General features: G+C 45.3%; 1 protein-coding gene across 6 annotated transcripts in view; it reads left to right on the plus strand.

Annotated features, from left to right (window-relative positions):
• Window positions 1-13,873, plus strand: part of CTNND2 (catenin delta 2) — a 3,465,616-nt gene that overhangs the window by 2,887,532 nt on the left and 564,211 nt on the right. For all 6 annotated transcript variants that reach the window (XM_073587627.1, XM_073587626.1, XM_073587628.1 and 3 more), the window contains one exon: window positions 12,179-12,263. In XM_073587627.1, coding sequence (XP_073443728.1) covers window positions 12,179-12,263 — 85 coding nt within the window. The remainder of the gene's footprint in view (window positions 1-12,178; window positions 12,264-13,873) is intronic.

Consider the following 13,873-nt stretch of genomic DNA (forward strand, 5'->3'; position numbering starts at 1 on the left):
GAAAAATAAAGCGGCAATCCCAATTTTAGCATATGCAGAATGGTATAAAAAAATCCCCCCAAAAATTCCTGAATTGCTGGTTTTTGTTCGTTGTATCTTCCAAAAATAGGTATAGAAAATTATCAAAAAATGTCATGTGCCCAAAAAAGGTACCAATAAAAATTCAAACTGGTCCCGCAAACAACAAGCCCTCACATGACTGAAATATATATATATATATATATATATATATATATATATACACATACAGTGGGGAAAAAAAGTATTTAGTCAGTCAGCAATAGTGCAGGTTCCACCACTTAAAAAGATGAGAGGCGTCTGTAATTTACATCATAGGTAGACCTCAACTATGGGAGACAAACTGAGAAAAAAAAATCCAGAAAATCACATTGTCTGTTTTTTTTTCCTTTTATTTGCATATTATGGTGGAAAATAAGTATTTGGTCAGAAACAAGCAATCAAGATTTCTGGCTCTCACAGACCTGTAACTTCTTCTTTAAGAGTCTCCTCTTTCCTCCACTCATTACCTGTAGTAATGGCACCTGTTTAAACTTGTTATCAGTATAAAAAGACACCTGTGCACACCCTCAAACAGTCTGACTCCAAACTCCACTATGGTGAAGACCAAAGAGCTGTCAAAGGATACCAGAAACAAAATTGTAGCCCTGCACCAGGCTGGAAAGACTGAATCTGCAATAGCCAACCAGCTTGGAGTGAAGAAATCAACTGTGGGAGCAATAATTAGAAAATGGAAGACATACAAGACCACTGATAATCTCCCTCGATCTGGTGCTCCACACAAAATCCCACCCCGTGGGGTCAGAATGATCACAAGAACGGTGAGCAAAAATCCCAGAACCACGCGGGGGGACCTAGTGAATGAACTGCAGAGAGCTGGGACCAATGTAACAAGGCCTACCATAAGTAACACACTACGCCACCATGGACTCAGATCCTGCAGTGCCAGACGTGTCCCACTGCTTAAGCCTGTACATGTCTGGGCCCGTCTGAAGTTTGCTAGAGAGCATTTGGATGATCCAGAGGAGTTTTGGGAGAATGTCCTATGGTCTGATGAAACCAAACTGGAACTGTTTGGTAGAAACACAACTTGTCGTGTTTGGAGGAAAAAGAATACTGAGTTGCATCCATCAAACACCATACCTACTGTAAAGCATGGTGGTGGAAACATCATGCTTTGGGGCTGTTTCTCTGCAAAGGGGCCAGGACGACTGATCCGGGTGCATGAAAGAATGAATGGGGCCATGTATCGTGAGATTTTGCGTGCAAACCTCCTTCCATCACCAAGGGCATTGAAGATGAAACGTGGCTGGGTCTTTCAACATGACAATGATCCAAAGCACACCACCAGGGCAACGAAGGAGTGGCTTCGTAAGAAGCATTTCAAGGTCCTGGAGTGGCCTAGCCAGTCTCCAGATCTCAACCCTATAGAAAACCTTTGGAGGGAGTTGAAAGTCCGTGTTGCCAAGCGAAAAGCCAAAAACATCACTGCTCTAGAGGAGATCTGCATGGAGGAATGGGCCAACATACCAACAACAGTGTGTGGCAACCTTGTGAAGACTTACAGAAAACGTTTGACCTCTGTCATTGCCAACAAAGGATATATCACAAAGTATTGAGATGAAATTTTGTTTCTGACCAAATACTTATTTTCCACCATAATATGCAAATAAAATGAAAAAAAAACAGACAATGTGATTTTCTGGATTTTTTTTTCTCAGTTTGTCTCCCATAGTTGAGGTCTACCTATGATGTAAATTACAGATGCCTCTCATCTTTTTAAGTGGTGGAACTTGCACTTTTGCTGACTGACTAAATACTTTTTTTCCCCACTGTATTTATGTATTGTGATAAAACACTCTGGGATCGGCTTTGCTGGGGTCAAAGGTCACGTGCGTTCCGCATGAAACTCAGGCGCAGAGCTGGGATTCGGGTGTAACTGACCCTGGGTCAGGTTTATTAATGGTGAAAGCAATGCAAAAGGAAATAAAACATAAAACAAATCCTTGCCTGTCCGGCACTAACTAAACAATGGACAACCTAACTACCAACTGGCGGGCTTCTCCCGTCCAGCCAAACCACAGTTGCAGTGGACACTGCTTTCACTCACGTGTGTGTCTCTCACACAGACAAGCTCTCTGTGTTCCCAGGCTGAGACACTCACACAACCACCTTGCATCCTTTTATATCCACCTCCCATTATTCATTAGCAAGCAGGTGCGATACTGACCAGACTAGGCCACATAGGAAAGGTATCTGGGCGAGATATACCTGCCCTCATCCACTATTTCCACATGATTCTCACATATCCCCCTCCTCTGCTCAGACCACTCTGGTCGAGCAATGACACCCGCCAAACAGTGCACTCGGGACAGGGCATCTGCATTCCCCATCTGTACCCCTGGGCAGTGCTCCACTGTAAAAGTGTAGGCCTGCAGGGCAAGGAACCACCGGGTCACCCGGCTATTCCGTTCCTTGTTCAAGTGCATCCACTTGAGAGGGGCATGGTCAGTGATCAGCCTGAACTTTCGGCCCACCAGGTAATATTTGAGGGCCTCTAGAGCCCACTTAATGGCGAGGCACTCTTTTTCTACGACTGCATACCTTTGCTCGTGTTTATTCAGCTTCCTGCTGAGATAGAGGACTGGGTGTTCCACTCCGTCCCTCACTTTTGAGAGTACGGCCCCGATACCGGTATCAGAGGCATCCGTTTGTACCACAAACTCGCTGCGGAAGTCCGGAGTCACCAGTACGGGCTGAGCGCAAAGTGCCCGTTTTAGGCTATGGAAGGCTTCTTCAGCCGCTAAACTCCATTTAATCATGACGGAGTCTTTCCCTTTTGTAAGATCCGTCAGGGGGGTAGCGATGGCTGCAAAATTGGGTATGAACCGACGATAATAGCCGGCGATCCCCAGGAAGGCTTGCACCTGCTTCTTGTTGACAGGTTGTGGCCAGTCCTGAACCGCCTGAATCTTATCAACCTGGGGTTTAACAACACCCCTCCCAATTACATACCCCAAATACCGGGCTTCTTCTAGCCCGATGTGACATTTCTTGGGGTTCGCGGTTAGACCTGCCTCCCACAGGTCGTCAATCACAGCTTGTACTTTCTGGAGATGAGTCTCCCAGTCCAAGCTGTAAATGACAATGTCATCCAAATAGGCCGAAGCGTACCGCCTATGTGGCCTCAAGACTCGATCCATCAGTCTCTGGAAGGTCGCCGGTGCCCCGTGCAGTCCAAACGGCATATACACATACTGAAATAAACCTTCCGGCGTAGCAAATGCCGTCTTTTCTCTGGCAGCCTCAGCCAGAGGGATCTGCCAATACCCCTTTGTTAGATCTAGGGTCGTAATATACCGGGCTTTTCCTAACCGATCTATTAACTCGTCGACCCGGGGCATAGGATAGGCATCAAATTTTGAGACCGCATTCAGTTTCCTGAAGTCATTGCAGAACCGGATGGTGCCGTCCGGTTTAGGAATTAGCACAATCGGGCTGGACCATGCACTGTGCGATTCCTCAATGACTCCTAACTCTAACATTGCCTTCACTTCTCGGGAAACGGCTTCACGGCGCGCTTCCGGGATTCGGTAGGGCTTTACGTGAACTGTGACACCAGGTTCCGTTAAGATGTCATGTTTCATTAGCATAGTCTGCCCGGGTTTTTCTGAGAAAAACTTTTGGTTGTGAAGTAGAAACTGCCTGACCTCAGTCTTTTGCTGCTCCGAGAGAGTCTCTGCAACCCATACCTCCGGTACGGTATGCGAGCAGACAGGACGGGCCAGCTCCGCTGACAAGGCAGACCGATCCTTCCAGGGCTTTATCAGATTTACATGATAAATCTGTTCAGGTTTCCGTTTACCTGCCTGGTATACTTTGTAGTTTACTTCACCAACTCTTCCCTTGATCTCAAAGGGGCCCTGCCACTTTGCCAGGAACTTACTGTCCACCGTGGGGACCAGGATCAACACCCTATCTCCGGGTGCAAACGTACGGATCTTGGCGCCCCTATCATAGATTCTTTTTTGGGCTCCTTGAGCCTGTATCATGTGTTCTTTGACGATAGGCATAACAGCCGCAATACGGTCCTGCATTTGTGTGACGTGATCTATCACTGTTTTAAACGGAGTGACCTGACCCTCCCAGGTTTCTTTTGCAACGTCTAACAGTCCGCGAGGACGTCGGGCGTACAATAACTCGAAAGGCGAGAATGCCGTGGAAGACTGGGGTACTTCCCTGATGGCAAAAAGCAAATACGGAAGTAAATAGTCCCAGTTCTTCCCATCCTTGTCTATCACCTTTCTCAGCATCTGCTTCAGAGTTTTATTGAACCGTTCAACCAACCCGTCTGTTTGAGGGTGATACACGGATGTGCGTAACGGTTCGATTTGTAACAATCGGCAGAGCTCCTTCATTATCCTGGACATAAAGGGGGTCCCCTGGTCGGTGAGTATCTGTTTTGGTATACCGACCCGACTAAACACATGCACCAGTTCCTTGGCAATCGTCTTGGTGGCCGTGTTACGCAAAGGGATGGCCTCCGGGTAACGAGTGGCATAATCCAAGATGACCAGGATATGTTGGTGTCCACGTGCAGACCGTGGAAGGGGCCCAACTAAATCCATCCCAATCCTCTCAAACGGGACTTCAATAATAGGTAGGGGTACCAAAGGGCTACAGAAACGGGACTTAGGTGCAGAGGCTTGGCAGTCAGGACAAGACTCACAATATACTCGAATATCGTGATGCATGCCTGGCCAAACAAAACAGTGTAATATCCTTTCGGTGGTTTTCTGGACTCCCAGGTGACCTCCCATCACATGTCCGTGGGCCAGGTCCAGCACCTGCCGCCGGTAGGGTTTTGGCACGACTAATAGTTGCACCGTATCTTTCCCCTTTTTCTCTATCTGATAGAGTAAATCATTCTCCAGAACCATGTAAGGATATGCCAGCCTAGAGCCAGGTTCTACGGGTACCCCATTTATCACTTTTACATTTGTCCTAGCCTGAGAAAGGGTAGGATCCTTTATTTGCTCGCTTTGGAAGTCATCTTTCTGAACTTCTAAATCCGGCAAACGGGGAGGTGGACGGCTGTCGGCCTCCTCCTCTTCCCCGGTCTCCTCCGTATCACCCGCCATGACTGAAAACGGGAACTGCAGGTCATTTCCCGCAGACTCTTCCCCAGAGTCTTCCGGGGAGACCTCTTCCAGGGGTTCCGGACCCACACGCGCCCTGGGAGAAGAATCATGTACACTATTACCCGAGGGCATCAACTGATTCTCCCACAATTGCCAGAAGTGGGGAAAATCCCGGCCCAGGATAACATCATGCAATAACGCCGGGACGAGTCCCACTTTATGTTGCACAGACCCATAGGAAGTAGTAATGCATATGACCGTGGTGAGGTACGAACAGGTGTCTCCATGCACACACGTTACAGAAAATTTGTCTGATGGTCCAGTCGGGGCTGACACCAGACTGGCCTTCACCAGAGTCACCACACTTCCTGAGTCTAACAATGCCACCACCTTTTTACCATCAACAGTTAAATCACACAAGTGTTTTTCCACATCCTTTTGACCGGCATTCACACTCACTACCCGTGCAACCATAGACATGTGGTTTTTAGAGTCTGTGAGGTCGCACTGCATGGGTTCAGTAGTGACCGGACAGTTCGCAGCAATATGTCCCATCTCTTGGCAGCGGAAACACCTAACGGGCCCCTTGCTTAGACCATAGTTCGTTACTCTCGGCCTCGCAGTGCGGACAGTCCCGTTTTCCTCCCCCACTGTCTGAGGGATTTTTCCTTCTCCCCTACTCCCTGGAACAGTCTTACCGGTTCCACGTGGAGATGATGAAGAACGAGGTGGGGTAGCGTCGTCTCGGAGTCCTTCCGCCACGGAGTAACGTTCAACCAGATCCACCAGTTGATCTGCCGTCGTAGGATTTCCATGGCTTACCCACTTCCTCAGGGCTGGCGGTAGAGCTCTCAGGTACTTGTCCATGACGACTCTCTGGATTATCTCTGGCGCTGTCAGCACCTCGGGTTGTAGCCACTTCTTCGTCACGTGGATCAGGTCGAACATCTGTGACCGCGGTGGTTTATCCGGCTGATAAGTCCATTGATGCACTCTCTGTGCACGGACAGCGGTCGTCACTCCCAGCCGGGCCAAGATCTCGGCTTTCAATTTGTCAAAGTCCTACGCGGCTTCAGGCTCTAAGTCATAATAAGCCTTTTGGGCCTCACCGGAAAGAAACGGGGCAATCAGGCCGGCCCGTCGTGCCTTCGGCCATTTTTCTCGCATTGCCGTCCGTTCAAACGTGGTCATGTATGCCTCGACGTCATCTTCGGTCGTCATTTTCTGCCAGTACCGACTCACGTGAATCACTCTCGACTCGGCTTCCAGGTTAAGCTCAGGTAAGCTTGCCAAGCGCTGCGCCACCTGCTGGAGAAGCGAACGATCGGTAACTGTCATGTCCACCAACTCCTTCAGCTGGGCCATCATCACCCGATTAGCTTCTTGCTGGACGGCGGTGGACTTTACCAGCGCTTTCACCACGTCCTCCATGCTCATGCTTGCAACGTGATGCCCGCGTTCTCCACCACAATGTGATAAAACACTCTGGGATCGGCTTTGCTGGGGTCAAAGGTCACGTGCGTTCCGCATGAAACTCAGGCGCAGAGCTGGGATTCGGGTGTAACTGACCCTGGGTCAGGTTTATTAATGGTGAAAGCAATGCAAAAGGAAATAAAACATAAAACAAATCCTTGCCTATCCGGCACTAACTAAACAATGGACAATCTAACTACCAACTGGCGGGCTTCTCCCGTCCAGCCAAACCACAGTTGCAGTGGGCACTGCTTTCACTCACGTGTGTGTCTCTCACACAGACAAGCTCTCTGTGTTCCCAGGCTGAGACACTCACACAACCACCTTGCATCCTTTTATATCCACCTCCCATTATTTATTAGCAAGCAGGTGCGATACTGACCAGACTAGGCCACATAGGAAAGGTATCTGGGCGAGATATACCTGCCCTCATCCACTATTCCCACATGATTCTCACAATATATACACAAATCTGGTATTGCTGTAATCGCACCGATTCGAAGTCGCCTAATAACGTATACCACACATTCTTCACCTGAAGTTGATTTTTTTCATTCTGCCTCCCAAAAATTGCAGGAAAGGTCAGTGCACATTTATCCTTCATGCTATGCTGAGCTCTTACATTGGGGTTTCCGTTTAAGTCTCTGAAATATGTGATTCAAACAGAACCCCTGGCAGAAGATTCCCTATAATAAGGCATATGGAGGAACTGTGGAGCAATAGAACCTGTGATCCGGCAGTGTCAGTCTTTTTAGGATTGGATAAAAGTGTCGTTGGCTGCAGGCTTGTGCCCTTCTGAAAAGAAAAACATTGAACAAAGGTCAGAGTCCACAGCAACTCTGCTGGCTCATTATAGTGAATGGATCCATCTGGGGTTTTATCTGTCAAGTCACTCGGAAATTTAGATGGAAACACCTAAGTAAGTGCTCAGTGTAGAGAGCTGGATAAATGTGATCATAAATGTTATGTAAAATGTTCCCAATAAATGCTTCAACTCAATCCACAAAAAATGCAATCCCCACTCAGGTTAATCTGTTAATGGAAATACAGCGGGCTTCCACGTTACTGGTAGCACAAAGGCTCTGGAAAAGCAAAATAGCTCCTCACCCCAAAAGATATTCAGCAAATTCTGGGCTCCCAAATCCAAATGCCCCCCTCCTTTCGAAACCACATTTGACGCTCACATGTTTGGCATTTCTGCACTGATGAGAGCCCACCAAATTTACAGGTGTGAGTCTCCAGAAGCATGAACTTGGCATAATGTACTCATCACTACAATGTACTGATCACTACAGTGTACTGGTCATTACAGCAGCAGTTTGCAATTTTCACTCAGCAACATCCACTGCTGCTATTTTCTGGAAAACACCCATGGAGTCAAAATCATCATACACCTGTAGATAAATTCTCAAAGGATTATAATTTCCAAAATGGGGTCACTTGAGGGGGGATTCTGCTTTTCTGACACATAGGGGCTCTTTATATGGAATCTGCAAACTATTCTAGGAAAATCTGCAACTCCATGAGGCAAATAGCCCTTCCTCCCTACCGTGTCTTGCTGTGTGGCTAAGAAGTACTGTACATCCACATATGGTGTATTTCTACATTCAGTAGAAATTGTTGGACAAATTTTGGTGCCATTTTTATCCATTTCCCAGTATGAAAATGTAAAACTTGGGGCTAACACACAATATTGTTGATAAAAATGTGAATTATTTTTTCTTCTCTGCCCAATGGTATCAAATTCTGTGCCATACCTGTGGTGCCAATATAATCACTGCAACCCTAGATGAATTCATTGAGAAGTTTACAGTAGTTTATAGAATAAGGTAGCTTGTGGGGTGTTCTGATGTTCTAGTACCTCAGGGGCTCTGCCAATGTAACATGGCACCCTCAAACCAGTGCAGCAAAATCTGCAATTTAATATTTGCTTCTGAGCTTTGCACTGTGCATCAAAAGTAGTTTTTTTTTTTTTACCACATATGGGGCATCGTTGAACTCAGAAGAAATTGCACAACAATTCTTTGCGGTCCATTTTCTCCTGTTACCCTTGTGAAAATCCAAAATTTTGAGTTAAAAAATATTTTTGTGGGAGAAATGGGATTTTTTTATTTTGACGGCTTAACGTTATAAACTTTTGTGAAGCACCTGGGGGTTAAAGGTGCTCAACATACATCTAGATAAATTCCCAAAGGGGACTAGTTTCCATAATAATGTCACTAGTGGGTTGTTTTCACTGTTTAGGTACATCAGGGTCTCTCCAAACACAACAGGGCGTCTACTAATTATTCCAGCAAATTTTGCATTCAAAAAGTCAAATGGCGCTCCTTCCCTTCCAAGCCCTGCTGTGGACTCAAACAGTTGTTTTCTTCAACATATTGGGTATCGGCGTACTCAGGAGAATTTGCACAACAAATTGTATGTAACATTTTCTCCTGTTACTCTTATGAAAATGCAAATTTTGGAGCTAAAATAGATTTATCTGGGAAAAATTAGATTTTTTTCTTTTCAAGCTCAATGATATAAACATCTATGAAGCAACCATGGGTTAAAGGTGCTCAATACAAATCTAGATAATTTCCATAAGGGGTCTAGTTTCCAAAATTGTGTCACTTATGGGGGATTTCCACTTCTTAGGCACATCAGAGGCTCTCCAAACATGAAATGGCATTTGCTAATTATGCCAGGAAATTTTACATTCAAAAAGTGACATGACACTCCTTCCCTTCCGAGCCCTGCTGTGTGCCCAACAGTGGTTTTCCCCCACATATGGGGTATGTTACGCATGCTCAGTAGAATTTGCACAACAAATTGTATGGTCCACTTTCTCCTGTTACCCTTGCGAAAGTAAAAAACAAGGTCTAAAGAAAATTTTTGTGAAAGAAAAGTTAAATGTTTGAAAGAAAGTTAAATGTTTATTATTTTCTTCCATGTTCCATTAATTTCTGTGAAGCACTTGGGAGGGTTATTAAACTGCTTTAATGTAGTTTTGAGCACCTTGAGGGATGCACAGTTTTTAGAATGGTATCACTTTTGGGTATTTTCTGTCATATAGGCCCCTAAAAGTCACTTCAATTGGGAACTGTTCCCTAAAAAAGCGGTTTTGCAAATTTTGTTGTATAAATGAGAAATCGCTGGTCAACTTTTAACCCTTATAACGTCCTAACAAAAAAAAATATGTTTCCAAAATTGTGCTGATTTAAAGTAAACATGTGGGAAATGTTATTTATTAGCTCCTTTATGTGACATGATTCTCTGATTTAAGGGCATAAAAATTAAAAGTTTGAAAATTGCAAACTTTTCTGTGTTTTTTAGAACTAAACATAAGTCATATCAAAGAAATGTTACCACTATAATGAAGTACAATAAGTCACAAAAATCTCAGAACCAGTATAATCCAATTAAGTGTTCCAGAGCTATGACTAGAGATGAGCAAATATTTCAATGTTCGGTTTGGCTCATGATTGCCGAATCTACAATATACGCTGATTTAATCTTCGAATAAATCTCTGAATATAGCCGAACATACACAGCACAAAAGCCTGTGTTTCCCACGCTGTGTGACAGTGTGGGAAACAGCACTGTAGCACTTCTGATTGGTGGTGAAATTAATCGCTCCGGGGCACCCCCGCCCACAAGCCGCACCAGAGCATGAGCATATCATTAACCCCTTCATGAGCTTTTTGATTTTCATTTTTCGCTTCCCCTCTTTCCAGAGCCATAACTTTTTCTGTCAATATGGCCATGTGAGGGCTTATTTTTGGCAGAACAAGTTGTACTTTTGAACAACACCATTGGTTTTACCATGTAGTGTGCTCGAAAATGGTAAAAAGTTCCAAGTGTGGTGAAATCGCAAAAAAAAGTGCAATCCCATACTTGTTTTTTGTTTGGCTTTTTTGCTAGGTTCACTAAATGCTAAAACAGATCTGCCACTATGATTCTCCAGGTCATTATGAGTTCATAGACGCCAAACATGTCTAGGTTCTCTTTTATTTAAATGTTGAAAAAAAAATTCCAAAGTTTGCTGAAAAAAAAAAATTGCGGAATTTTCCGAGACCCGTAGTGGCTCCATTTTTTGTGATCTTGGGTTGGGTGTGGGCTTATTTTTTTGCGTACCGAGCTAATGTTTTTAATGACACCACTTTTTTGCTGATACTTTCTTTTGATTGCCCGTTATTGCATTTTAATGCAATGTCGCGGCGACCAAAGGAACATAATTCTGGCATTTTGATTTTTTTTATCGCTACGCCATTTAGTGATCAGGTAAATTTTTTTTTTATTGATAGATCAGGCGATTCTGAATGCAGCGATACTAAATATATGTAGGTTTGATTTTTTTTATTGTTTTATTTTCTTTGGAGTAAAAGGGGGGTGATTTGAACTTTTATGTTTTTTTTTATATTTTTAAACATTTTTTTTTTTTTTTACTTTTGGCATGCTTCAATAGCCTTAGGAGGCTAGAAGTTGTCATAGCGCGATCACCTCTGCTACATAGAGGTGATGCTCAGATCACCTCTATGCAGCAGAATTACAGGCTTGTAATGTGCCTATTGGGGGAAAAGGCATGTCAGCTGTTAAAAACAGCTGACATGTCGCGGCTTTGAGGTGGGCTCACCGCCGGAGCCCACCTCAAAGCAGGGGATACTGCCAGCTGACGTACTATTCCATCAGCTGGCTGTAAGGGGTTAACTAAAAACTGAAAATCAAGATTAAAAAACAACCACAAGATGGATTTCATCAACCCAGGTATCATCTTAAGGCCAGGATCACACATGCGGGGAATGCGACCGAGTCTCGCTTGTTAATACCCGGCACTGCCGCCAGCACTCGTATCGGAGCGTGTGGCCACATAGCAATACATGGAGCCGCACGCTCCACTCCTGAGTGCCAGCAGCAGTGCCGGGTATTAACATGCGAGACTCGGCCGTATTTCTCCCATGTGTGATCCCGGCCTAATCAGAATAAGGGAGCCAACCTTACACTGTCTGTGGGTTACTGTGAGCAGTCCTGCTGGCAGGTTCCCTTTAAGTCTCTGTGTATGTTATTATTCTAAACATACCATACAGTGAGATTACTTTAGAAGCAAGGAAACTGATTAAGTACTTTATGCAGATTTTTACACTCTCTTCAAAGCATGCAGCATTGACTTCAGGTGGATTTGTTCCACCTGGTCCTGACACTTGCACAGTATGCATCTTTTTTACTTACAGTATGCTGAGAAAATAGAATGCACCGCACCTCCAAACATCATACATTGAAGGAGCGGCGTTTTGCACAAACCACAGACGGCCCGTTGCGTCTCAGTAGACCACAAAACCACAGCAACAATGACCGCCACACAACACGGACACCAAATGAAAGGAGCATTGAACTCACCTTCCACATGTTGTCTGGTGAGAGCAAAAATAGGCTAGACCCCATTGCAGTCTCCTGCTAATTAAAATCATCTGTGCCAAATGAGTGGAATGTACTCATTACTTTTAGCATATTTTGTAATGTCTATTTTTTTAATCTATGTATTTAATATTTGTGTTACCTTAAAACAGGCATTCTCCGAAAGTAGTAAAAGCAGCATCTCAAGTGTTAAATAGCTTGTGGCAGTACAGAGACCTAAGAAGTCTTTACAAAAAGGTAGGCATCTTTATTGACTTACTTTTACTAGCTTGTTTTAATACTGTTGCATGTATTAATAACCTTATATTGAGTATAAATATCATTAACTATCATATTTCTAAAAGTATTGACTAGAATCAGAGAATTTGTGGCTGGTTTCTTTCAAAAACAGCACCACACCTGTTCATAGGAATGGCTGGGCTGCAACACCGCAAATATCCTATGGAAAGATGACGAGCTGCATTTTGTAAGAAGAAAGCCGCTATACATTTTTAATGCTATTGTGGAGGAACGCACACAGACCTGTTCCTCCCACGTCACCACCATGACGTAACTACACAGGCACAGCTCTCCGGCGCCCCCTTTGTCTCTCAGGTCAGTAAGGGAACTGAACCTAGAGCAAATGGTCGCCGGGGAGGAGGTCCTGTTACCCGCTGGGGGTTCTAAGATTCGTGATCAGAGTAAAAGCATCAGCCCAAGATTAAGTTTATAGTTTAATTGCCTTAAGGGCGCACTACTGTAGATAATTACAGAAATATACAGTAAATTTGCAGTCAGAGAAAAGATATAACAATAAGGGTATAAGACTTAAGATATTAAGCTGGAGGTCAATTTACCAGATTGTAGGGTCATGTGGGTGCTGTGGAGCTCTGCAGTCCACAGGTACAAGAATCTTAGTTGCCGGACAGACCCCCAAAGCATGGGCCGCTGCTCCCCTCGGCAGGTCTATCCCCAGGTCCTTCTTAGATCGTCATCGTCTGGATCTTCTGTGTGAAGAAATGAATGTCTGCCAGGGGCTGCTAGTCCTTAAACATGCTAGGTTCCTCCCCCTGTGTCAGAGGGTGGGCTAATAATCCATGCTCCTAGGATGGAGCCAAAGCGTCTGGGACACACAAAGGGCATATATTCCTGCGTCTGCTAGCAGGTACATTCTAATTGAAGCCCTAGGCTTTTTTCAGGCCCCCTGCTGGCACGGCTCCGTACCTGAGCTTTGAAGCTCTGTTTTGGGCCTATCCTCCTTATCACACCAATGGCCCTGGCTATTTAACATTGGAACACTAAATCCTGCTTGTATTTACGAAGTACACAGCACCTGGGGGTATAGAAGCTGTTAGCTGCCTGCAATTCCTGAACTTAGACCAAAATGGATGCCAAGTTCAGACATGTGGCCCCATATCTAAGATGGCGGCTGCTCCTTCATCACACCTCCCTGCTTTAGAGGGCGCTAGGGGGTATCACATACCTGTGATCCCCCATGCGTCCTTCCGCACCCTCTCCTTGCCGGGACAGCCCATCAGCGTTACCATGGTCCCTTGCCTCTTTTGTGGCGAATAGTGAAGTGATACTGTTGGAGAGAGAGGCTCCAGTGTTGCAACCTCCCATTCGTCCCAGAGACCGTGTGTAACCAGCTGAGGGGGTTGTGGTCTGTTTCCAAGGTGAATTGGCGTCCGTACAAGTATGGCTGCTGACGCTGCAGGGCCCACCCAATTGCCAGACATTCTTTCTCCATCGTGGAATAGGCCACTTCCCTCAGCAGGAGCTTCCGGCTCAGGTACAGAACGGGGTGTTCATGGCCCGTAGTGTCGACCTGGCTGAGCACAGCACCGAGGCCGAAGTCGCTGGTGTCG

Source organism: Dendrobates tinctorius, unplaced genomic scaffold (genome assembly GCF_039654945.1).
Source record: "Dendrobates tinctorius isolate UK_male_01 unplaced genomic scaffold, ASM3965494v1 ptg000100l, whole genome shotgun sequence".
Lineage (NCBI taxonomy): Eukaryota > Metazoa > Chordata > Amphibia > Anura > Dendrobatidae > Dendrobates > Dendrobates tinctorius.